This window comes from Lissotriton vulgaris, chromosome 2_1, assembly GCF_964263255.1.
Source record: "Lissotriton vulgaris chromosome 2_1, aLisVul1.2, whole genome shotgun sequence".
In the NCBI taxonomy this organism is placed as follows: Eukaryota; Metazoa; Chordata; class Amphibia; order Caudata; family Salamandridae; genus Lissotriton; species Lissotriton vulgaris.
Window position 1 is genome coordinate 283,840,311 of NC_141687.1, and position 24,747 is coordinate 283,865,057.

Below are 24,747 nucleotides of genomic sequence, written 5' to 3' on the forward strand. Positions count from 1 at the left end.
GAGAGCACATGTATTATCTAGCGTTCTCCATTGTGTGCTGCATCCCTCCCTGGAACACCACCCCACCCATGTGCTCTATGTTGCTCCCTCGCCCCTCCCCTCCCAAGTTCGTTTATTGCTTTCTCCACCAGTTCCTGGCTTTATCATTATGTTTCTTTTGTCTCCCATGGGCCATCCTCAAAAGACTCTGTTGCTCCCTTGCAACTCTCCCCCCACAACAATCCTCCGTTCCCCGCTCCCTAAACCCTCTAGTACTTAAAAAATACATATATATTGGTGGGCCCAACAACAACTCGCTCTGTCTTACAAAAAGTGTTTTCATGTTAGTAATATTTTTTATTATTTATCAATCTATCTTGGATCAGTAAATAAAAAATGCCACCCGCATAATTTCGTAGGTGCATGCACGCATGATGATGTCATCATGCATGCAAATGCTTACAAAATGGCAGTGGCCAAGTTGTGCTTTTTTTTGGTTTGTTTTTAACATTTTGCATAATGACACACAGGATTGGCCCAAAAGGTGAGAACCATTGGTTTTGCCAATGCCTATTTAGGCAGTTGCGGCATTGTTTAATCTAGTCAATGCCCAATTTGTTTCCTTTAGCCCCAAGGAACTGGAACTGAAAATAGATTTCTCAAAGTAAAGGTCTGTGCTCTTCCACAGCCAACACATTTGTCATTCCTGGGCAAGGACAGACTCAAAGCTAAAATCAGTCCTGGCAAACATTTTCAAATTATCCTCCCAATTGAAGATTTTAAAATTAGAATTTTGAAAGAGCTGAAAACAGCCCTTAGCCTGCAGTCCATCAGGAGAATGCCAGAGAAGCAGCTTAAACCCAATCTTTTTAGGTTTCAATCTTTTATTGATATTTTTAGTTCATGCATCAAACAGTGCCTTCAACAGTAAGCCATGGAAAGTCAAGATATACAGCAGGGCACATAACCAAAAACAAAACCAACTCCCTCCCCCCCAAACCCATTCTTTTTTAAACAATTTCTAGGCAAATTGTTCCTTGATTTTGCTAAGTGGTTCTTCTCCTTCCTAATGCAGAGGTACACTAGAGATGGTTAGTATGCTTTAGAAATGTCTGCATAGCAGACCTAAGTTCAGTCATTTAGTCTACTATGCCAAATAAGTTTGCTGCAGTGTTTGAATAAACATAGAATCAAAAGCCATGACATACTTTCTTTGGTATAGTACACAACTAGAGAGCCTTCAAACACATTCTAAAGGTGAATAACTTAAAAAAGATATGCCCTGTTGTAGGAAGCTGGCTCTGTATATACTATATTAAAGTAAGTTATAGTGTGCACAGAGTCCAAGCAGTCCCCAGAGGATTAGGAGAGGCTAAATTAGACAAGTACTAACAGCTCTCTTTGCGGTAGTGTGGGCGAGCAGTTAGGGTTATCAGGAGGGTGTGTTAAGCATTTATTGTATTCAGTCAATCAAGACTGATGGCACACACTCAGAGACTGAATCCAGACCAATTAGGTAAGTATAAGTTATACTTATTTTTTATTTTGTAGAAACAAGCAGGAGAATACTTTTCAAATGCTGTACACAAAAATGTAATTGTGGATTTTATTGGAATCGATTACTGGTTTGTATTACCTTTAATACAGTTCAATATACAGTAAGATTACTTTAGATTACTCTTGGATTACTTATCGATTACTTTAAGTACTTGAGGTTATATGCTGTGCTATCATACACCGAGGTTGTCATTTACAGGTAAGTACAGCAATTCTTAAGTTAAAGCATAGTTACTTTCTTTTCCTACAAAACAGTAGGTCAACACATTTTTTAGGAAGAAAACTCGTAAAATTGGTTCTTATGGGAAAAGAGTGTTATCAGTTTGCAAATAAATAACTACTTAAGACAATGGCTTTTAGGTGTTAGGACCAAGGTTCCCCAACGTCCAGTTAGGCACTCAAATTGCACCACCAGCGGTACTGGGGTGGCCAGGTGCAGAGTGCAGTGGCCCAATGTTAGCAAATGGTGCAGAGGGGTTCTTTGGTCAGAGACTGCTTGCGAGCAGGCCACTTGGCTAGGGGAGCAAAGCTCCAGGGGTTAGAATCAGCGATGCAGGGGCCAACAATCAGCATAGGACCTGCATCACCAGCAACATAGGGGCAGCCAGATGCAGAGTGCCAAGGAGACGTCAGGGACCCTGTGGATTTCAATGGAGAACTCCGGTTCGGAAACGAAGCTGCAGGCTCGGGCAGGGAGGCTTCCTGAAGGCAACCACCAGCTGGAGAGGTGAGCTGGGCTATTGGGGAATGCCTGGACACCATTGGCAGATCCCAGGTCAGGATTGCTGGGGAGACCTCCTCGTGCTGTTGGGCCACTCGAACGAGGTCATTCTCCCGAAACTTCTCTACCTTTTTTTAAATACACTGTATGATCCAGGTAGGCATTTCTTTTCAGCGCTACGTACTGAACTGATCCACTTGACATGGGGAGGCAAGCGCCCTTGTTTAAAATGGGACACACTTGTCAGGCCCTACTCTCTGGGTGGTTTTGATATTCCTGATATGGAACTCTATTACCTCTGCACACAGGCTCATTACATCTAATACTGGTTTCACCCACCCAAATATATGCCCCAAGTTGCTGAAGAACATTGGCTACCAGCTGTCATCTCTCTAGAAGGGGTTCTATTAAGCCCAGTCGCGTCTCAAGACCCGGCTCCCCTGCCAAGCACATGTACGGTGCGTGCCTGGCAGCGCATCACCCAGCGCACTCATACACCCATAAGGTACTCTCCCTTCCTCCCTCTGTGTTACCACCTCTGGATGCTATTATTACGGGAAGGAATATTTCACAAAACTAAAGCAAAATATCATATTACCTGTTGGGGAGATCTTTACCTTAATGGCAAGTTTCGTACCTTACAACAGATGTTTGTTGGGGCGAGCCCCTCTTCCATGGACATCTACTTATATGTCCGACTAAGACAAGGCATAACTCAGCACACTCCCTTGTTTCCACCAGCGCTCCTGACTCCAACAGAGAGGAGATCGACCTGCAATGCGTGTGACTTCGAGGCCCCGACGACTCGTGCACAGACCTTCGAAACCGTTGCCTGTGGGCGCCTTTTTTTTTGGAAGCTCAACGAGAGGTCGCCGACGCCCTGCATTTCTAAAAGGTACTGTTTGCGGGTCTTCCCGACACCGTAGCTGGGCCACGACGCTGTGGACAGCCAGAACTGTTTGGATTTGTTTGCTCAAAACGTCGTGATAGCCACGGACAGTGCTATTTATATCAAGGAACTGTTTTTAAAGTGTATTTTGATAACTGTGGATTTTTAAGTACTGTATTGTGGATTTTTATCGTTTTTGGTCTTGTCTTAAGTATATAAAAATATTGGATATTTTTCTAAACTGGTGTGGTATCCTTTTGTAGTGCTTACACTGTATTACTGTTGGTTCTGTGCAAATGCTTTACACACTGCCTCTAAGATAAGCCTGAATGCTCGTGCCAAGCTACCAAGGGGGTGAGCAGGGGTTATTTTAGGAGTGTAACTCCCTTATCCTGACTAGAGTGGTGGTTTCTGCCTGGCTTTGGCACATGCCCTAGCCTGCCAAAAATTCAATTTCTAACAGTGAAGAAGTTAGATTTATTTTCACATTAAATCATCAGTTCAGCTGCGAAAAAGTAGCATGGCCAAGAGCCTTAAATTACATTTAACTTCTAGGGGAGCATTCTTAATGTTGTACTGCAGCAGTTTAAGCATCGAATATGAAGACAGGGCTAGGTAACACAGGTAGTGGACTTTTTTTTACCTGCCTATTGGGGCAGGCAGGTAGAGTCTCTTTTGCTGAGCATCCAGGCAACCAAAAAAAAGAGGCTTCACTCATGGGAAGAGAAGATGCTGAGCCACCGGCACTCTGTGTGAGACCTCACAACTGTGAAAAATTTTGACAGGACCATAGATGCTACATTCCTTCAGAAACCACATTGTGTTCTGGTCTTCGTTTTTTTCTGGTAAACCAAAAATTCAGGCATTCTTCAGAGCCTTCAGCTCTAAATTCAAGGAACCTGGAGATAAGCAATTGGTTTTTGATGTTCTAAAATTGTGTGTACTACTGTTCTCCGTGTGGTTTTAATGTTCCTTTCTCTGCCATGAAGTATCTCCAGATCTGCCTGTAAGAAGCCTAGGTTAAGGATAACAGTGTTGATTTCATGTTCTAATTCTTCCCAGGTTTCATTCATGACATTCAGGATACAGTTCAGTTTGTCCGGAGGAACTATTGATTAGTCCTGTTTGCATATTTGCAGCGTCACTCTCTGTACTCCTGAGTGGCGCCCTATCACGCGAAGTTAGTTGCCTGTTTTTTTGTGCAGTCTTGTGGCAAGTGTGGGAGTGATGTTAGGACCTCAGTAATATTACTTGATAAGGTATGCTCCCTATTTATTATCTCATTAACATCTACAGCTAAGCAGTTTTTAATGCAGTCATTTATTTTTTGTTGTTGATCCAGATGTCTACCATGCAGCCCAGTGGATGATTTACCCAAGTAATTTAGAGTGTGTTCTTTTTGTTAAAAGAACTCATGTGTTTCAGGATAGGTTAGGAGTTAGGGAAATGCCTTCATATTGGCGCAACATAAATAATTGAATTTCTCAGTCTACCTGCCTGCTTCTAAAAAGACCTTTAACCAATCTTGTCAGTGTCATGAAAGAAGGCAGCTGGTCTTCCTGATTTCCGTAATTTGTTTTATATTCCTTTGTCCCACTCCTTTATACCACAACTGAATTCACCTATATCTTGCTGGTTGAGGGTGGGTTGGGGTTGGAGGAGTAAGTGACAAATTACAGAGGTGTGATGGACAAGTTGGGGGACTGAATTCTGCCCACTTACTGTGCTGAATACTTTTTCAACAATTGTCTCCCTTCACTTCTTCCCTTGGTCACAACCCTGGAGAGGACCACTCTCACATGTCACTACTAATTGTTCTTCATCCAAAATAACAAATACTCATTGGCTTTATCTGATGCTGGTCTCTGTGTTCTTTGGCCCTGGACTTGTCTCGTCTGGTAGCCGTTCTTCAGAGAGGGAGGGAGAATGGTGAAAAGATCAACCTCCTTCACTAATCAAATCAGTCGGCTTGTCTGCTGCTCAACTTGAATTTGCAATAGAAAAGTTGGCTACTGCTGGGCTTCATTTTACAGTTGATTTCTTTCAATTTGGGCACTTTGTTGGATAAGGAAGGTGTAAATTTGAAATCACAGTGCGACTGTTGAGTGAAAGAAGTTAGCTCGGTCCACTATCTTCAGATTGGTTCTAAGAAGCTCGAGCCCTGCCTCCTTGGTTCCCATCTGTTTAATCTCCCTGTGAGACAATGCCACACAGCGTCCATGTGCATGCCAATGTAGTCAGTCAAAATCTCTATATTCAGAAGCAAAAGTATCCATAAAAGTACATTTTAAAAAACTCATTGTTAAAACTGGCATTTCATAAAAATCAAGATAAAAGTTTAGAAGTGCATCATTAGACTGTGATAAAACTAATTGACAAATCTAGTTACCATTCATTGTCAAACGAGCTCCAACGGCAATACGTAGAAACGTGCCCACATAGAAAATACTCTCTTCATCCATAAGTTGAAGCAGCATGCTGTATGCTGGTCTAAAATCGCTAATTGCAAGCCTCTTAATTAGGGGGAGTAAAATTATCTTAGTATATTTGCAATAAAAACCACAAAAAATAAGAAATGTAGCAAAGATTGTCTTGAGCTTCCGTTACATGGGCAGAACAAGATATCCAGATTTGCCTTATATCCTAAAGGAAAGCATAATAAATATGTCATAGTCCCTGCCCTAAAACTGAACAATTAGCTTCGCTCCCAACGCCTCATAGAATTTGTTAAATACAACACAGTTTGTCTAATGGGTCAATCTGCTACAATTACGTGTGGAAAAATTAGGGTTAAAGTGTTGGGCTTTGTCCTTGTTATCTTTTTTGACGGAAAGAGGCAAACATTGACCCTGGATCGCTTTAATTCGGCCCCCTATGTTTTGCCATGTGGGGTCCCACATGGCTCATCACTTAGTCCATCCCTTTTTAATATCTATGTGTCAGAACTGGCTCTGCCGATCCAGCATTTCAGCTGTAGCTTAACATCGTATGCAGATGACACATAGATTGTGGTAGCTGCGCATAAAGATCAAGCCTCCCCTGTATTGCAATTGTAAAAAATGTATGCTGGAAATTAACAGCTGGATGGGCAAGCATTGTCTTAAACTTGATTCGGAGAAAACCGAAATAGTGATTTTTGGCAACCTCCAACCTATATAGGATGGCATTTGGTGGTCTACAGAGATGGGAGAATTACCAAAACCAGTAGAAAAAGCAAAAAATCTTGGCATATTGATTGTAAATAAATTAACATTTTCCCAGCAAACCAAGGCTACTGTCTCTGCCACTTTTTACTTGCTCAAGAAACTGAAGAAGGTTTTTCCTTAGATTCCTATGGATTCTAGGAAGAGGGTGGTGTCTGCATTGGATTGGTACTATCAAAATTAGATTATTGCAATCAACTGTATTTGAACATGTAGAAACAACATTAAAAAAACTGCAGATGGTACAAAATGCATCCCCTAGACTCCTACTAAATCTGCCTAAGTATAAATCAGTTTAGAATGAAATCAGAAGACTTCACTTGCTTCCTGTAGCAAGTCGAGTCAAGTTCAAGATGCTATGCCTAGCATTTAAAGCCTTGAATAATATGGGACCTGTGTTTCTAAAAAACATCTTTTAGTGGTATGATACAGGCAGACAGCTACGCTCTACTGCTACCAAGCTTATGATGGTACCCAGAATTCGTACCTCTAGCTGGGGGGAGGGGAAGGGAACATTGGTTATGGCACAGCCAAGCTATAGAATATGCTACCAATGCATATCAGGTCTGTAGGTTCACTAGCCTCATTTAGAAAGAGTCTTAAGACTTGGCTCTTCCAGAATTAGTTTGTGATCTTTTGGGCTTTCTTTAGATCTTTAGCACCAAGACACTTCCGGGTATTTGTGAGCTCAATAGTTTACCTTAAGATAACATAACATAACATAACAATATTCATGTAGGCCGCTATTCTCGACTTTCAAGTCTTACGTCTTATTCTGTCGGCCTGTAGAGATTTATACACGGATAGTTGTAATGTCAATATATTTCCCACATGCACACTGGCATGCATGTATTTTTAATCTCCTCTTTGCTTAAAATAGATAATGTTTGTTCACAAGCACTTACCCCAAATTTTACGAAAGTAAATCATCCTCTCATCAAATATTTGGGGGTATTTTCAATCAATCAATCAATCTACTTGTCCAGCACGCTACTCACCCGCGAGGGTCTCAAGGCGCTAAGAGGGAGGGGGTGGGAGTGGGGAGGGGGTGCTGCTACTTCTCAAAGAGCCAGGTCTTGAGGAGTCTTCTGAAGGTGAGTAGCTTTTGGGTCTGCCGCAGGAGGGTGGTCAGGGTGTTCCAGGTCTTGGCGGCGAGGAAGGAGAAGGATCTGCCACCGGAGGTCGCTTGTTGGATGCGAGGAACATCAGCGAGGGCGAAGCTGGCAGAGTGGAGTTGGCATGCAGGGGTATAGAAGCTGAGTCTGCTGTTAAGGTAGGTTGGTCCGGTGTTGTGTAGTGCTTTGTGTGCGTGGATGAAGAGTCTGAAGGTGATCCTTTTGTCGACGGGGAGCCAGTGTAGGTCTCTCAGGGGATCTATGTCGTTACAACGCGTTATTTTACAACGCAGACGTTACAACGCAGTTTTTACAACGCAGGTACCATTACAATGCATGCCATTACAACGCATGTCATTACATAGCAGATACTATAACAACGCATGCCATTACATCGTAAGTATAGGTAAGTATATATCTTTTTTTTTTAAATGTAATAAAGTTAATTTAATTAATTTTAAAATAGTAAATAATATTATTTAATTTTAATAAATTTAATAAAAAAATAATTAATTTAATTTAAGTAATGCAATTCAATTAATTTTATAATTGAAAATATTGTAATTAATTTATTTAAAATTAATTAAATTAATTTAATTAATTTAATTTATTTAAAGTCGTAATACCCCTGTACCCCAAAAACCAAACCCAGCCCTAAAACCTAAAAATACCCCTGTAACCCAAAAACCAAACCCAGCCCTAAAACCTAAAAATACCCCTGTACCCCAAAAACCAAACCCAGCCCTAAAACCTAAAAATACCCCTTAACCCCCGAAAACCAAACCCAGCCCTAAAACCTAAAAATACCCCTGTACCCCAAAAACCAAACCCAGCCCTAAAACCTAAAAATACCCCTGTACCCCAAAAACCAAACCCAACCCTAAAACCTAAAAATACCCCTGTACCCCAAAAACCAAACCCAGCCCTAAAACCTAAAAATACCCCTGTACCCCAAAAACCAAACCCAACCCTAAAACCTAAAAATACCCCTGTTCCCCAAAAACCAAACCCAGCCCTAAAACCTAAAAATACCCCTGTACCCCAAAAACCAAACCCAGCCCTAAAACCTAAAAATACCCCTGTACCCCGAAAACCAAACCCAGCCCTAAAACCTAAAAATACCCCTGTACCTCAAAAACCAAACCCAACCCTAAAACCTAAAAATACCCCTGTACCCCAAAAACCAAACCCAGCCCTAAAACCTAAAAATACCCCTGTATCCCAAAAACCAAACCCAGCCCTAAAACCTAAAAATACCCCTGTACCCCAAAAACCAAACCCAGCCCTAAAACCTAAAAATACCCCTGTACCCCAAAAACCAAACCCAGCCCTAAAACCTAAAAATACCCCTGTACCCCAAAAACCAAACCCAGCCCTAAAACCTAAAAATACCCCTGTACCCCAAAAACCAAACCCAACCCTAAAACCTAAAAATACCCCATATTAACTTAAATTAATAAATATAATTAATTTTATTAAAATACATAAATTAATATTTAAATTTATTTTTAATATTAATTAAATTAATAAAATAATGTAAAATAAAATAAAATAAAAATAATATACTTACCTATACTTACGATGTAATGGCATGCGTTGTAATAGTATCTGCTATGTAATGACATGCGTTGTAATGGCATGTATTGTAATGGTATTTGCGTTGTAAAAGTTGCGATGTAATGGTAGTGCGTTGTTAAAGTTGCGTTGTAACGGTGCAATACCCTCTCAGGTGGGGGGTGATGTGGCTGCGGTGAGGGATGTTGAGGATCAGACGGGCGGAGGCGTTTTGGATGCGTTGTAGTTGTCGTAGGAGTTTGGCTGAGATTCCTGCGTAGAGTGCGTTGCCGTAGTCTAGTCTGCTACTGACGAGGGCCTGTGTCACTGTTTTTCTTGTTTCGGTAGGGATCCACTTGTAGATCCTGCGGAGCATGCAGAGGGTGTTGTAGCAGGAGGAGGAGACGGCGCTTACCTGCTTCGACGTGGAGAGGGAGGAGTCGAGGATGATTCCTAGGTTGCGTGCGTGGTCAGTGGATGTTGGTGCTGCTCCCAGCATGGTTGGCCACCAGGAGTCGTCCCAGGCTGATGAGGTTGGTCCGAGGATTAGGATCTCCGTCTTGTCTGAGTTCAGCTTCAGTCGGCTGCTCCTCATCTATTCGGCGACGGCCTTCATACCCTTGTGGAGGTTGGTTTTGGCGGTGTGCGGGTCCTTGGTGAGGGAGAGGATGAGCTGGGTGTCGGTGGCGTAGGAGATGATGTTGAGGTCATGCTGGCGGGCCACTTGTGCGAGGGGGGCCATGTAGACATTGAACAGTGTCGGGCTGAGGGAAGAGCCGTGGGGTACGCCGCAGATGATGTCGGTGGCTTCAGAACAGAAAGGTGGGAGGCGGACGCTCTGGGTTCTGCCGGTGAGGAAGGACGTGGTCCAGTTGAGAGCCTTCTCTTGGATTCCGGCTTCTTGGAGGCGTGTCTTTAGTGTGTGGTGGCAAACCGTGTCAAAGGAGGCTGACAGGTCCAGAAGGATGAGGGCTGATGTTTCGCCGTTGTCTAGTTGGCGCCTGATGTCGTCTGTGGCGGCGATGAGGGCTGTCTCTGTGCTGTGGTTTCTTCTGAATCCAGACTGGGATGGGTCTAAGAAGTTGTTGTCCTCGAGATGGCGGGTCAGTTGTATGTTGACGATTTTCTCGATGACCTTCGCCGGGAACGGGAGCATGGAGAGGGGCCGGAAGTTCTTGAGGTCCTTGGGGTCCGCCTTGGGCTTCTTGAGAAGGGCGTTGATCTCAGCGTGCTTCCAGATTTCCAGGAATGTAGATGTCTCGAAGGAGATGTTGATGACTTTCCATAGTTGGGTTAATAATTATGAATTGTTTTGGCTCCATTTTACTGATACTTTAATGTTTATCAATGATTGTTGCTGAATCATATGAATTATCCGACTGCGCTTGATTTCATTCTGATTTTAAATCTGATGATGTGTATAATAATCCCTGGTGAAGTATTTTTTGTAATATAGGTACTTTTTTGTATTTCTTGCACTGACCTCTGCTCTGCTCAATAAAAATGTGATAAAAAAAAGAGTAATAACGTAATAAAAAAAAGTCTGAAAGATTATTGATATATACAATGTAAAACAACCAAAGAAAATCCGTATGTGTCTCATTACAATTGCTGAGTTACAATACTCTATAAATGTCAAAAAAGGACGTCTGGGAAAGTATCTAATAATACAAGGGCTGGGAAGAGTAAAAAGATACAAAATTGTTTTCATAATTCTCACAAGCTTATGTATTTTTGGGAATCTGAAACTGTTATGTATTATAAATCACTCAAATTAAATATAATAAACAATAGGCTACAGTGGGAAAAAAAAGACTTTCCATGGTTGGGGTGCGATGGCTGCGTCTGCTTTGTTGAATACGTGGTGTGGGCAGGGGTCTGATGGTGATCCTGAGTGGATCTCGTCGTCAGTAAAGTTGGTCCAGGAGGTCAGGTCGTTGATGCGGGTGGTGTTTGTCGGGTGGGTGCGGCCTGTCGTTATTGGGGCGGTCGAGGTGTTGAAGCTGTCGTGGATGTCCAAGATCTTGCGGTGGAAGAAGGTGGCGAGTGCGTTGCACAGCTCTTGTGAGGGCGGGATGTCATTGGCGTTGGCACTGGGGTTGGAGAGTTCCTTCACGATGCTGAAGAGCTCTTTGCTGTTGTGTACGTTTTTGTCTAGGCAGGCTTTGAAGGAAGATCTCTTGCCGAGTCTGATGAGGTGGTGATGTCTGCGGGTGGCGTCCTTGTGGGCTGCGTGGCTGACTGGTGTTTGTTCATGGAGCCATTTCTTCTCCAGTTTTCGGCATGCTCGTTTGGAGGTCTGGAGCTCTTCGGTGAACCAGGCGTCTTTCTTTCTGGTGAGGCTGTTGGAGAGTTTCTTGAGCGGGGCGAGGGTGTTGGCGCAGTCGTTGATCCACTGTCTGAGATTGCGGGCATGGACGTCTGGGTCGGTGTGGTCGGTGGGCGGGTTCTGGGCGAGGGTGGTGGTCAGCTGGTCCTCTGTGACTTTGCTCCAGCAGCGCCGGTGCAGTTGTTGGGTGCGGTGGTGCGTGGTGACCTTGTTGAAGGAGAAATGGATGTAGCGATGGTCGGTCTAGTGGAGTTCGGTGGTGTGGCTAAAGGAAACGTGGGTGTTGGTGGAGAAGATGGGGTCAAGCGTGTGGCCGGTGGCATGGGTGGGAGCTGTGATGAGCTGTCTGAGGGCGAGGTTGTCAATCAGGCAAGTGGAGTTGGCGTTGTTGTTGTTCTCGAGGTGGAAGTTCAGGTCCCCGAAGAGGATGTAGTCTGTGGAGGCGAGAGCGTGGGTGCTGGCGAGGTCGGCGATGGAGTCGCTGAACTGCGCCCGGTATTCGGGGTGGGGGGGTCTGTAGATGAGTGTTCCTCTGAGGGTGGTGTTGGGGTCGGAACGGATCTGGAAGTGCAGGTGTTGAGGGTGTCGTCTGAGTGGGTGGAGACCTTGATGGAGGACTTGTGGATGATGGCAATTCCTCCTCCGATTCCGTTGGCGCAGTCCCGCGTGTGATCTTGTAGCCGTCTGGGATGGCTATGACGAGGAGTCGTTCCACCAGGTCTCGGTCAGGAAGGCAACGTCTGGTGCGGAGGTGTCGATCAGGTCCCAGAGCTCGACGGCATGTTTGCGTGCGGAGCGGGTGTTCAGGAGTATGTAGCGGAGGTGGTTGGGTCCGGTCTTTGAAGGTTTGGTGACTCTGTCGCAGGTAAAGCTGCAGGTGCGGCAGGAGAAAGGTTCATGGGTCAGTTTCGTGGCGGCTTGGAAGCCGGTGTGGTCTCTGCCGGCGTGGAGTGCGTGGAGTGTGCTGGCATCGTATCGGAGTATGACGTTGTGGCGTTTGCGCAGTCCAGGGGTTCTGGCGCTGGGTGGGGTCCCTGGGCAGACGGGCTTGACTAGGGTCACCTCTGGCGCGCCAGCGGAGTGCCCACTGCACGCGGCCGTCATTTAAGGCGGGGATGGAGGGAGGAGCAGCTGGGAGGCGGGAGCGGGGTGACGAATGGACGGTGAGGGGGGCGGGGCCGCAGGGGAGCAGCAGCGGGAAACGGGCAGGGGGATCAGAAGAAAAAAGGGGGGAGAGGGAGATACGAGACAAAAACGAGGGAAGAGCAGAAACAGAACAGTACAGTAATACACAGAATCACAGATTACAAGGCACAAAAAAACGAAGACACTATACCACTGGGGAAACAGCAGGATCAAACTCACGGCGGAGCGGCAGCACAGGGGGGTGAGTCACAGGCACACAGGTGGAGCTGTGCGGCAGGTGGGGAGCGACCTGGCCTGCAAGTATTTTAAGTTGCTCTTCCAAATTTTCGGAGAAGCAAAGACACGCAGGAACTTCTGGGCACACTGACAAATAGGAGTGCTAGGAACTTTACATGGATCATGTATTTATTTGCAATAAATAAGTCAGCTCCTACTGGACTCCATTTTCCATCTTTCTTTCAAATTGGGTATACTCCATGCAGCCCTCCTTGGTGGTTCAAGAGTGCCTACAACCGTTTGACTCCTCGCATGTGATCCAGTGTATTACCGGTAATGCCCCTTGCTGGTTTAACCGTGCCTCCAATGAGTTATGTCAATTTTCGCTTCCGAGCAGTTCCTCTGTCTCTCCTGGTAAACTCCATATATAATCCTCGGGCGTTTAACAGTGCTCCTCTGTCACTCCTGATAAATGGTTTTCTTCTGTCACTACTGATAAATTCCATATAATGTATCATGGTGGTTTTAACACTGTCTCCAGCAGGTTGCTTCTAAGCTGCTCCTGGATAGACTCCTTGTATTACGAACTGATTGAACAAAGTCTCCAATGTGTTTCTTTTATGTTCCTCTATTGTTCCCGGGGCAAGTCTGTTAAAGCCTCCTCTGTCGCTCTTGATACCCTCCTTGTAATCACTGTTCCTATGTAACAACATCTAGTCTAACAATTAATGTTGCAAAGAAACGTGCACAAATGACATTACAACAAGATCACAGGCAGCATGAATATCAATGATACTACTGAGTAAAGCAAACCATTAATTGCAGCATGACGAAGCACTATAGCGCTTTTCAACCTGATAAAGCGCCACGCAGCAGGTAGTAAGCGCTATATAAGTGCTCATGTTATTAAAAACCATATTGTGTAAAGAAGTTGCTAATACTTTTTCCAATGATCCTTCTAAAACTATTTGTGCAAACTTTTGATGTCTGTAGTTGCGATGGTGCCCCTTAATTGTACTAAGCAGACGTAGAAAAATAAAAAAAAGTGGTAGAAAAAGGAAGAGTAATTATTGGAAAATGCTGTTCAATAAAACATGATAAAATTGAGTTGCTAGCCTGTCAGTCTGATTTCACTCACGGTGCAGGCAGGGTTTGTAGGGAACTCCAGGGACTCTGATTCCGTTTCAGCGTGCTAAAAACCGACAGTGACGCGTGGCTGGTCACTATAGCAACTATTAGGAACCTACGTTCCGAAGCTTGACCTGACGTGATAACAAGGCGCCATCTTGACATGACAACAGTTGCCTTAAATTACAACGGGGACGAAAAAAAAAAACAAATATTAGGTTCTCAGCTCTCCCGAAATTTATTTTATGGAAAAGTGTAACGTTTTTGCAAACAAATATAACAGGTTCACATTTCAATCGTTTCTGTTTATAATGCATTTAAATATCAATATGATCATAAAACCTACTTGCAACATAAGCCCACTTAAAATGAATTGCTATATTCATTATTGCCTCCATCAGGGTGCCTTACCACGACCCTTTAGTTCATTCTAGTGTGCCATGTAACTCACGTTTTTTCTTTCTAATTATATGCGTGATCTCTCTCTCTCTCTCTATCTCTCTCTCTCTATATCGCTCTCTCTCTCAGAGCACAGAGAAAACAAATGTGACGTCACTACGCACACACGGAAGTAGGCGGGGTTTAGATGTGGCATTAGTACTCGTCGTCTGACTCTGGGATGGAGACTTGGCGACTTTGGTATCATGAAGCTGAGGCTTCAGAATGAGAGGTGAGAAGGACGCCGGCAGTAGAAGAGTATCACAGTATACGAGTGATTGTTGAGTTGAACATTTTGGCTGCATCTGCTTGGCAAGGGAGCAAGGTGGTAATGGGAAATGGTGGGGTATGTCCAAAGTGCTCTGTAGAAGTGCGGAAGCCAGAAAATTCGCAGAGAGAGCCAAGACGGGACCAGGGGTTAGAGTGGGCTACGCTTTCATATGATTCACCGTGTAAATCTCATACTGCAAAATGTCAAGTCAAAATATGATAGACACTTTCCAATTAAAACAAAGGTTGTTTCCTTAACGCTAGTGTTTTGACCATAGCACACTAGATTATATCGCCGTGATGACATTAGTTAAAAGTAATATTTTCGTTTTTGAACACGAACTTTTTTCAACCTACAGGGCACTGCTAACACTCCCATGTCTAAAGCAAGTTCAAGTTCAAGTTCGGGCATTTATATCGCGCACTACTCACCCAGAGGGTCTCAAGGCGCTTGGGAAGGGGTTCATTATTTGTCGAATAGCCAGGTTTTAAGTTCTTTTCTGAAGGAGATGTGGTTTTGAGTAAGGCGGAGGCGAGTGGGGAGTGAGTTCCAGGTCTTGGCTGCAAGGAAGGAGAAGGATCTTCCTCCCATGGTGGATTTTCGGATGCGCTGGACTGCGGCGAGGACTTGATTGGACGATCTTAGTTGGCGGGTGGGTTTGTAGAAGGACAGTCGAGTGTTGAGGCATTCGGGTCCCAGATTGTAGAGGGCCTTGTGTGCGTGGGTGAGAAGACGGAATGTAATTCTTTTGTTGACGGGAAGCCAGTGGAGGTCTTTTAGGTGTCCGGTGATGTAGTCTTGGCAAGGGATGTCCAAAATGAGTCGCGCTGATGCGTTTTGGATGCGTTGTAGTTTTTTCTGTAATTTTGCTGTGATTCCGGCGTATAGTGTGTTACCATAATCCAGTCGACTTGTGACCAGTGCGTGGGGGACAGTCTTTCTTGTCTCGAGGGGGATCCAGCGGAAGATCTTTTTGAGAATGCGAAGTACGTTGAAGCAGGAGGATGAGACTGCGTTGACTTGTCTGGACATCGAGCGAGAGGAGTCTAGGATGAAGCCAAGGTTACGTGCACGGTCTGTGGGTGTGGGTGCTGTGCCCAGAGCGGAAGGCCAGCAGGAGTCGTCCCAGGCAGAGGGGGAAGATCCTAGGATGAGTACCTCCGTTTTGTCTGAGTTGAGTTTTAAGCGGCTATGTTTCATCCATTCGGCTACTTCTTTCATGCCTTCGTGCAGGTTGGTTTTGGCGATGTTGGGGTCTTTGGTGAGGGAAAGAATTAATTGGGTGTCGTCGGCGTAGGCGATGATGTTGAGGTTGTGTTGGCGCACGATGGATGCGAGTGGGCTCATGTAAACGTTGAAGAGGGTGGGACTGAGTGATGATCCTTGTGGAACTCCACAGATGACTTCAGTTGCCTCTGAGTTGAATGGGGGAAGTCAGACTCTCTGAGTTCTCCCAGCTAGGAACGAGATGATCCAGTCCAAGGCCTTTCCTTGTATGCCGATGTTGCTGAGGCGTTGGATTAGGGTGCTGTGGCAGACCGTGTCGAAAGCGCCGGAGAGGTCGAGTAGAATGAGGGCCACTGTTTCTCCGTTGTCCAGAAGTGTTCGGATGTCGTCTGTTGCTGCAATGAGGGCGGTTTCGGTGCTGTGTTTGGCTCGAAATCCGGACTGAGAGGGGTCGAGGGAGTTGTTGGATTCAAGGAAGGCGGCGAGTTGGCTATTGACGGCTTTCTCAATGACTTTGGCCGGGAATGGGAGGAGGGATATGGGTCGGTAGTTTTTAAGTTCAGAGGGGTCTGCTGTGGGTTTCTTCAAAAGGGCGCTGAGTTCGGCATGTTTCCAGCTTTCTGGGAAGGTGGCAGAGTTGAACGAGCAGTTGATGACATCATGGAGATGGGGTGCGATGATGGAGTCGGCTTTGTTGAAGATGTGGTGGGGGCAGGGGTCGGTTGGCGAGCCAGAGTGGATTGAGTTCATTAGGCGGATGGTGTCTTCAGTGGTGACTGGGTTCCAGGCGCTAAGGATGATAGTTGGCGGAGTAGGATCTGAGGGGGGTGGGGAGGGTTGATCGCTGGGAGTATTCTCGAAGCTGTTGTGGATGTCGGCGATTTTGTTGTAGAAGGAGGATAACGCATCGCAGAGGTCTTGGGAGGGAGTGATGTCGTTAGATGCTGCGGTGGGGTTGGTGAATTCTTTTACGATGTTGAAGAGTTCCTTGCTGTTGTGGGTGTTGTTGTCGAGACGATCCTTGAATGCTGATTTCTTGGTGGCTCGAATCAGTTGGTGGTGGTTGCGGGTGGCTGCCTTGAGGGTGGCCATGTTGTCGGTGTTTGGGTTTTTTCTCCATGTTTTCTCCAGGGTGCGGCATAGCTTCTTGGATTGTTTTAGGTCATCATTGAACCAGGGAGCCTTTTTGCTGGTTGATTTGATCTGGTGCTTTTTCTGGGGTGCTAATTCGTCAGCACTGTGGGTGATCCTTTCTTTGAGATTGGTGGCCGCTTGGTTTGGGTCCAGTGAGGGGGTGGGAGGTTTTTGGTTGAGTGAAGTGAGGAGTTGGTCTGAGGTGATTTTGTTCCAGTTTCCCCGAGGATTAGGTTGTGGGCGGTTGTGGGTCAGGGTGGTTTTGTAGTTGAAGTGAACACAGCTCTGGTCCGTCCAGTGGAGAGCTGTGGTGCGGTCGAAGGAGATGTGCTTGCTGGAGGTTTAGATAGGGTCAAGCGTGTGTCCGGCTATATGGGTGGGGGTATCAACAAGTTGTTTGAGTCCGAGGTTGTCCAGGTTGTCCAGAAGGGTGGAGGTGTTTGCTGTCGTGTTTGTTTTCAAGGTGGTAGTTGAGGTCTCCTAGTAGGATGTAGTTCTCGGAGGCGAGGGCGTGTGGGCTGATGAAGTCGGTGATGTCTTCGCTGAATTGTGTACGGGTTCCTGGTGGCCTGTGGATGAGGGTGCCTCTAAGTGTGGTCCTAGGGTTGGTGTGGATCTGGAAGTGGAGATGTTCGGCGGTTGCAAGATTATCGTCGGAGCTGGTCGTCATTTTGATGATGTTCCTATGGATGATGGCGATGCCACCTCCTATTTGATTGGTGCGGTCTTTTCGGATAATCTTGTAAGCGTCCGGGATGGCTATGGCGATGTCGGGTGCTGATGATGCGTTCATCCATGTTTTAGTAAGGAAGGAGATGTCCGGTGACGCAGTGTCGAGTAGGTCCCAGAGTTCCGTTGCGTGTCTGTGGACCGAGTGGGTGTTCAGCAGGATGCACTTCAGGTGGTTAGATTCAGAGCTGTGTGTGGAAGAAGTGGGTTTGGTGAGGGTCCTGAGGCAGTTGAACTTGCAGGAGAGGCAGGCGAATGGGCCGTGGGTATGACCAGGGGTGGCATCGCAGCATTGTGGTGTGCGTCCGGGGTTGAGGGCGAGGAGAGTAGCGGCATCATACGTGATTCTAGTGGGTTGGGTGCGGCGGGGGACAGGCGCTGGGCGCGGACGGGCGTAGACGGGCTTACCTTTGGCGCGCATAGGGCGCGACCGCTGCGCGTGAATGTTGTGCGCGTAGGCATCTGTCATATGTGGATAGTGGCGAGGGAGGGGCCGCAGGGAGGTGTGATCGGGGTGGAGGGGCGGGCTGGCAGGCACAACAACAAACAAAATGGCCACAAATCACAGCGCAGACACGACGAGATCGGCACAAGTAGGGAATTAATTTGGAAAAGTGGGCAGAGGCACATATAGGCTTACAAGCAGGCAGTACCAACAAATGTGATTAGCGCAGCAGGCAAATTAGTCTAAACTCGCGCTACAGGAATAAATAACACTCGCGCGATGTGGGCTAAGAGTTCAGCTGAATAGCGCTACAGAAATGCAGAGCATAAACACTGCTGGTGGCAAATGCGGTTAAAGCGCTACGATACCCAGTGTGCAGGGATCCTGGGGGAGCGACCGATGTTGAACGAGACAGGCTGGTCACAGCGGAGGCTCGGGCGGGTCAGCTCTTAACTATCTGTGGGAGGGAGGGGCCGCAGGGAGGTGTGATCGGGGTAGAGGGGCGGGCTGGCATGCACAACAACAAACAAAATGGCCACAAATCACAGTGCAGACACGACGAGATCGGCACAAGTAGGGAATTAATTTAGAAAAGTGGGCAGAGGCACATATAGGCTTACAAGCAGGCAGTACCAACAAATGTGATTAGCGCAGCAGGCAAATTAGTCTAAACTCGCGCTACAGGAATAAATAACACTCGCGCGATGTGGGCTAAGAGTTCAGCTGAATAGCGCTACAGAAATGCAGAGCATAAACATTGCTGGTGGCAAATGCGGTTAAAGCGCTACGATATCCAGTGTGCAGGGAGCCTGGGGGAGCGACCGATGCTGCACGAGACAGGCTGGAGACAGCAAGAGTTGTCTGTTTCTCATGTACATCGTATATGTGGCGTTTCGTTGTCTGTGGAGCATATAATATTTGACTATGAAAATTCCCGAACGTGAGGTGTTTAGATAGTAGACATCCTGTAATGAATTATTTCAAGATTGTCTCAGGTTTGACCGTAAAGTGTGATGAGGCATAGTGACGTAAAGGGGTTTGCTTTTGATCATACAGGTTGGTCAAGTGGGGAAACTGATATCAGAATCCAAATTTCCTGGTTGCACATCGTGCTATTCAGCCACTAGATGGGCCCATCTTCCATCATTTAACACCAAGGGAGGGAGTTTTTTTTGTTTCTTTCAGGAGATAAATTAGTACACCGTATGAAACAAATAACTGACATCAAATGTTAAATTAAGCTGATAAAGAAGTGTTTCTAGTAAAAGAATATTAAGTTAAGGAAACAGACGCAAATCTACGGAGAGGTCGAATACCTCATTGACGGCAGTAGTTGTAGGTAGGCATAACCGAGTTTTCCTCCACAGAGTTAAAGGTCTTGCAAAGGTGAAGTGCAGATAGTAGTTCAGTTGGGCTAATCGAACACTTTACGTTTTTGTTTACCTGAGACAGCAGTTGCGTTATACCTGCTGCTCAGCCAGTGTGTCTGTGATGAGAGAATGTTGATGAGTGGAATGTTGGTGAGTGTGTGAATTAGTTTTTGGATGGGCTGAGCAGCAGGAATGCTACTCCTGGTGAGGCTCAATGCTGTAACATCAATCTTCAATAAACCTACATGGATCAGATCTACTTCTGTTCACTACATTTTGGCAATGATTTTGAAAGAACCTGCATATTACACCTGGATGATGGAAACATTTTCTACATAAATTTGAAGCTTCAAGGTAAAAGAACTTCTTTTAAAACTAACTACAGTGTATTTAACAGCAACCTGGCAGCCCTGAGCCCCATCAGTGACTTTCAGATCGGTCGCCCCAACCCAAGTGTGCCAGATCCTGATCCTTTTCTTGATGGTTTTGTGGTAGTTAACATTTTGAAAAGCTAATAGCCAGTCCATGCTTAAAATATTAACATCTTTATTTGTGCTACATGTGATTATGCTGCGTACTTTGACTTATTCAACGAGATTTCTACGAGGGGATGAAACACAGATTTTGCGTGAACCTGTGGTTTCCCTTGTCACCTTTGAACCAGCCTGCCACAACTCTGCTGTGAGGACTTGTGTATTGCACCATGACAAGTGCTCCCTGAATTCAAAATTTGCGAACATTTGTGACAAGAATTTTCAATTCTATTAAGGACAAAGAGGCGAGGATTATGCTTTTCTCATTTCTTTATTAGAAATGCTCAGCAGCCAAAAAACAGTAAAAAAACTACAGTACTCATGAACACCAGGGTAACAACCATAGAGACTACATTATAAAAGGCCCCATAGATAGTCTCTCTTCCTCTTTCTTTGGTGAGGAAAAACAGTTCAAATTAAAACAGGAAATCCAAATGAAGAACAACAGGAAGGAAGTCCATGAACGCCTGAAAATCCAAGCTGAACGAGGATGCAGGTCCTTGAAGAATTCTGGAACCAGAAGTCCCTTGAAAGTGAAGCCAAGCCAGTTGAAACAGAAAACCTCTACTTCGGGTCAGACCCTGAAAAGAGACACATAGCCGTAATGCACATCCAGTGCATAAATCGTAAGCAGAAATCAGGGGGGGTAGAAAAAACAAGGAAGTCCAAGAAATCTATATACACTTATCAAATATGTTCATAATAGCAATATGTGCAGAACCACAACAATGGGTGGGATAATCCTCGCCTCCTTGTCCTTAATAGAATTGAAAATTCTTGTCTCGAATGTTCGCAAATTTTGAATTCTATGTCAGGACAGGAGGCTCCGATTATGCTTGTTCAAAGCAGATCCACCACCACAGAAGCAATATGATCAATCGGTTTGTAATAAAAAGTTTTGAACACGGAGTCAGAAGACCAATCAGCGGCCTTCATAATGTCAAAAAGAGTGACACCCATGGAGAATGCTTTAGAAGCCATCGCCCCACGCGCTGAATGGGCACCAAAAATGGAAACATCAATGCCAGCCTCTGACTTGAGCCAGCGAGCTAAAGTAGCTGGGGTAACGGGACAAAAAGGTTTCTGCAAAGCAATCAACAGTTGACCATGCATATCTGAACGTAAAGGAGCAGTACTTACTTCATTATTTTTGACACATTGAACAACACAAAGGTTGGGATGAGCGGGAAAAGAAGGATAGGTAATCGAAGTAGTATTAGATTTGGTACGTCTGGAAAGGAGAAACTTAACACCTTCAGGTGTAAAGCTGCGACCTGCCTAATCCAAAGCGCGAACATCAGACACCCGTTTGCAGGAAACAAGACATAACAACATAGTCAGTTTGGCTGACAGCTGTTTACGGGACAATTGAGAATTGGAAGGCCAGGCCTCAAGAAAACGCATAACAATGGAAACATCCCATAAAGAGACGTACTTAGGACAAGGGGGTTTCGCCAGGCGGATACCCTTAAGCAATTTGGCAATTAGAGGATGTTCACCCGCAGGCTTACCATCAATATGGACATGACCTGCTGAAACGGTGGAACGGAAATTGTTGACAGTTCGATAAGCCAACCCAGAAGAAGGAAGAGATGCCAAAAAATTAATGATCATGGAGACATCCGCTGAAGCGGGATCAACCTCCCGTAGAGCACACCAGTCACACCATCGCTTCCAGGATCCCCTGTATCGTTTGTGAGTATTGGGTGACCAGGCTTCACTAATGAACTTGGAAGCGTCTCGAGAAAGGCCTGGGACCGTCCAGCGGTCCCCGAAATCCGTCATGCCAATAGATGAAGACTGTCGGAGAGAATCAGGGGATAGGGAGTGTCGAGAGGATCCAGCAAGAGATTCCACTTCTGGGGAAAAGGGAGTGGCACTGCACAACACATTTCCAGGAGAACCGGACACACGCTGGAGCCCTCCACAGAGGAGCAATCAGAATCAATTCGGAGCGATAATGTTTCGTGCAAGCGAGGACTCTGGGAATCATCATGAAGGGGGAAAGGCATAGCACAGGCTCGAGGGCCAAGCCTGCAGAAAGGCATCCGTGGCCAGGGCTTCCGGATCCTGCCTCCAACTGAAGAACAGCGGGAGCTGAGTATTGAGGCGAGAGGCAAACGGGTCGATCTGACACTGGCCCCAGAGCCGGAGGTGAGAACTGAATATGCGAGGATTAAGCCTCCAATCGCTGAAATCCCGAAGATGTCGCGAATTCCAGTCCGCATTCAGATTGTTGCGGCCGGGAAGATATTCTGCAATAACCGTGATCTTGCGTTGCAGACAAAAATGCCCAAAATCCTTGGCTATTTCTGCCAATATCCTGGACCTTGTGCTGCCCAACTTGTTGACATAGCTAACCGCCGAGATGTTGTCCATGCGGAGAAGTATGCAACCACTGGCCTGAAGAGGAGAGAAACAACGGATCGCAAACGACCCTGCCAGGAGTTCCAGGCAATTGATGTGGAGAGAGAACTCCTGGGGAGACCAACGACCCCCCCGTCGAGACAGAACCGCACCGGGCTCCCCAGCCCCACCGACTGGCATCGGACTCTATCACTAGCTCCGGCGACGCACCGAATAGGGCTCGTCCATTCCAGGTATCCATGTGGTCTAACCACCACTGCATATCCCACCTCGCTTCCTCTGAAAGAGGAATCTGATCTGAGTAGCGAAGGCCTTTCTTGAGATGACGAATCTTCAACCGCTGAAGCGCCCTGTTATGAGGGGGACCTGGGAAGATCACCTGAATGGAGGACGCCAAGAGGCCCACAAACTCGTGCTAACGATCTCAATGACACAGTCTGTTTGGAAATACCCAAAGTCAGTTCCCTCTTGATATAACAAATCTTTTGATTGGGTAAAAGAAGTTGACATGAAAGTGAATTAACCTTGAATCCCAGAAAGTCGATCACCTGTGTGGGAGCCAAGACAGATTTCTCAACGTTCACCAGAAACCCCAGAGATTGTAAGAGGTCGATGGACCACTCTAGATGAGACAGGAGTTTGAGCGGACAATGCCACATAATCAGAATGCCGTCCAAGTAAATAATCGGGCGAACACCCCGAGCGCGCAAGTGTTCCACGACTGGCCTCAGAAGCTTCGTGAAGCACCAAGGTGCTGACGAGAGTCAGAACGGGAGAACCTGATACTCGAACCAAGTCTCCCGCCAACGGAACTGAAGCAAGCGACGATGAGGACCGAAGATGGGAATCGCCAAGTACGCGTCTTTGAGATCGAGACAGAAGATCGCGCAACAGATGGATTCCTTCCATCTTGAAATGCCTGTAAACGACCCCTCCGTTGAACTCCTTGAGGTTGAGAACGAGGCAGGACCCGCCCCCTTTCTTCTCGACCAGAAACACAGTGCTGACGAACCCATTGGAATGACGGACCGTCAGAACTATCGCGCCATTTCGTAGGAGTGAGTTTACTTCTGCCGAAATGAAAGCTTGATCCTGAAGAGAAAAACTCAGAGTAGAGGGAGGGTGGGCCTGACATGGAGTTGGAAAAACTCTATCCTGTACCCTTGAACAGTTTCCAGCACGCAAGCATCGCTGGAGATCAGACGCCAATTGTTTAAAAAAAAATTGTATCCTGCCCCCCAGAACTACATCGCAAACAGGAATAAGGCTCACCTGGATTGTTGGAATCTTGATAGCCACCTTGGTGGCCTCCGAAACGTCCTTTACCATATGGTCCTCTCCCTTTGCGAGAGGGGTAGAAATTTGACCGGAACTGGTATCCGGCATCACGACCACCTCCTCTGTGGGACTGGTTCCCCCTCTGGGAATGTTGTTGCGAGCCAAGGCCGAACAAGCGCCCCCTGTTTCGTCCGGCCTTGGCAAAAACTGGTCGAAACGCTTGACGCAGTGAAGCCTGGGCCTTATCCACGCCACTGAAGGTGGCCACAAATTTGGTTAGTTCCTTCAAAAAGGGTTGGCCAAATAACAGACCCTGCGCATCAGGATCAGATTCTGAGGTGGAGAGCTCCGCCAACTTCGGATCCAACGTAAGAAGTATAGACCGGCGCCTCTCACATGAAAGGGCACAGTTGGCATTACCCAACCGGCAGATAGCCCTTAGCGCCCATTCAATAAGTTCATCCGGGTCCACCAGAGCCGCAGATTCTTTTGCCAGGAATCCAAGATCTAGAATCTTTGTGAGAGGACCCAATAAATTAAGCACCTTGTCTTGACAGGAACGCCAAGACCTGTCCAGACCCTTCTTCGGGACTTTGGGGTATGTCCTGAGATAGGTGACCATTGTGGGGTCAACCTCAGGAGGTTCCGCCAAATGATCAGCAAGATCCGGCCGAGGGCATTCGGAGCGTAGGCGTGCCCTAACTTCCTTCTCAAAAGGCTGGCGGATGTGCGCTTGGACATACTCTGCCACCGCAGGGGAGGGAAGCCAGGAGGTGGAATGGGGATGGATAATATCTGCAGGGTTAAAAGTTAACACGGGAGGATGTGTGGGGGCATCTAGGAAATGTTCCTTACAGACCTTCTTCTTTGGAGGAGTGTCATCATGATCCGAAGATGTAGAAGAATGATTGTCATCTGTGTCAGTAGGAGGAGGAGCGACTGACGACGCACCCACAGCGGACGCGGATTTGCCAGACGCCAAACTCTTAGCCAACTTTTGAAAATCAGACCTGTGAGGATTGATAGGGGACTTAGAGGACTTACGTGCAGCAGGCAACCAACCCTGCTGTTGAGCATATTGTGTCAAATGACGCTCCAAAGGGTTAATGCCATGCACA

General features: G+C 46.3%; 2 protein-coding genes across 2 annotated transcripts in view; one reads left to right on the forward strand and one right to left on the reverse strand.

Annotated features, from left to right (window-relative positions):
* The window catches only part of LOC147729973 (uncharacterized), a 1,004,770-nt gene extending 990,863 nt beyond the window's left edge, over positions 1–13,907 (reverse strand). The window contains exon 1 of the mRNA XM_086954938.1: positions 13,848–13,907. The gene's annotated coding sequence lies outside the window, so the exon portion shown is untranslated. The remainder of the gene's footprint in view (positions 1–13,847) is intronic.
* Positions 13,908–14,396: 489 nt separating this feature from the next.
* RNFT1 (ring finger protein, transmembrane 1) overlaps positions 14,397–24,747 on the forward strand; it is a 259,999-nt gene continuing 249,648 nt past the window's right edge. Inside the window, exon 1 of the mRNA XM_086954939.1 lies at positions 14,397–14,507. Within this exon, the coding sequence (XP_086811065.1) occupies positions 14,482–14,507 (26 nt within the window). The 5' untranslated portion in view covers positions 14,397–14,481. The remainder of the gene's footprint in view (positions 14,508–24,747) is intronic.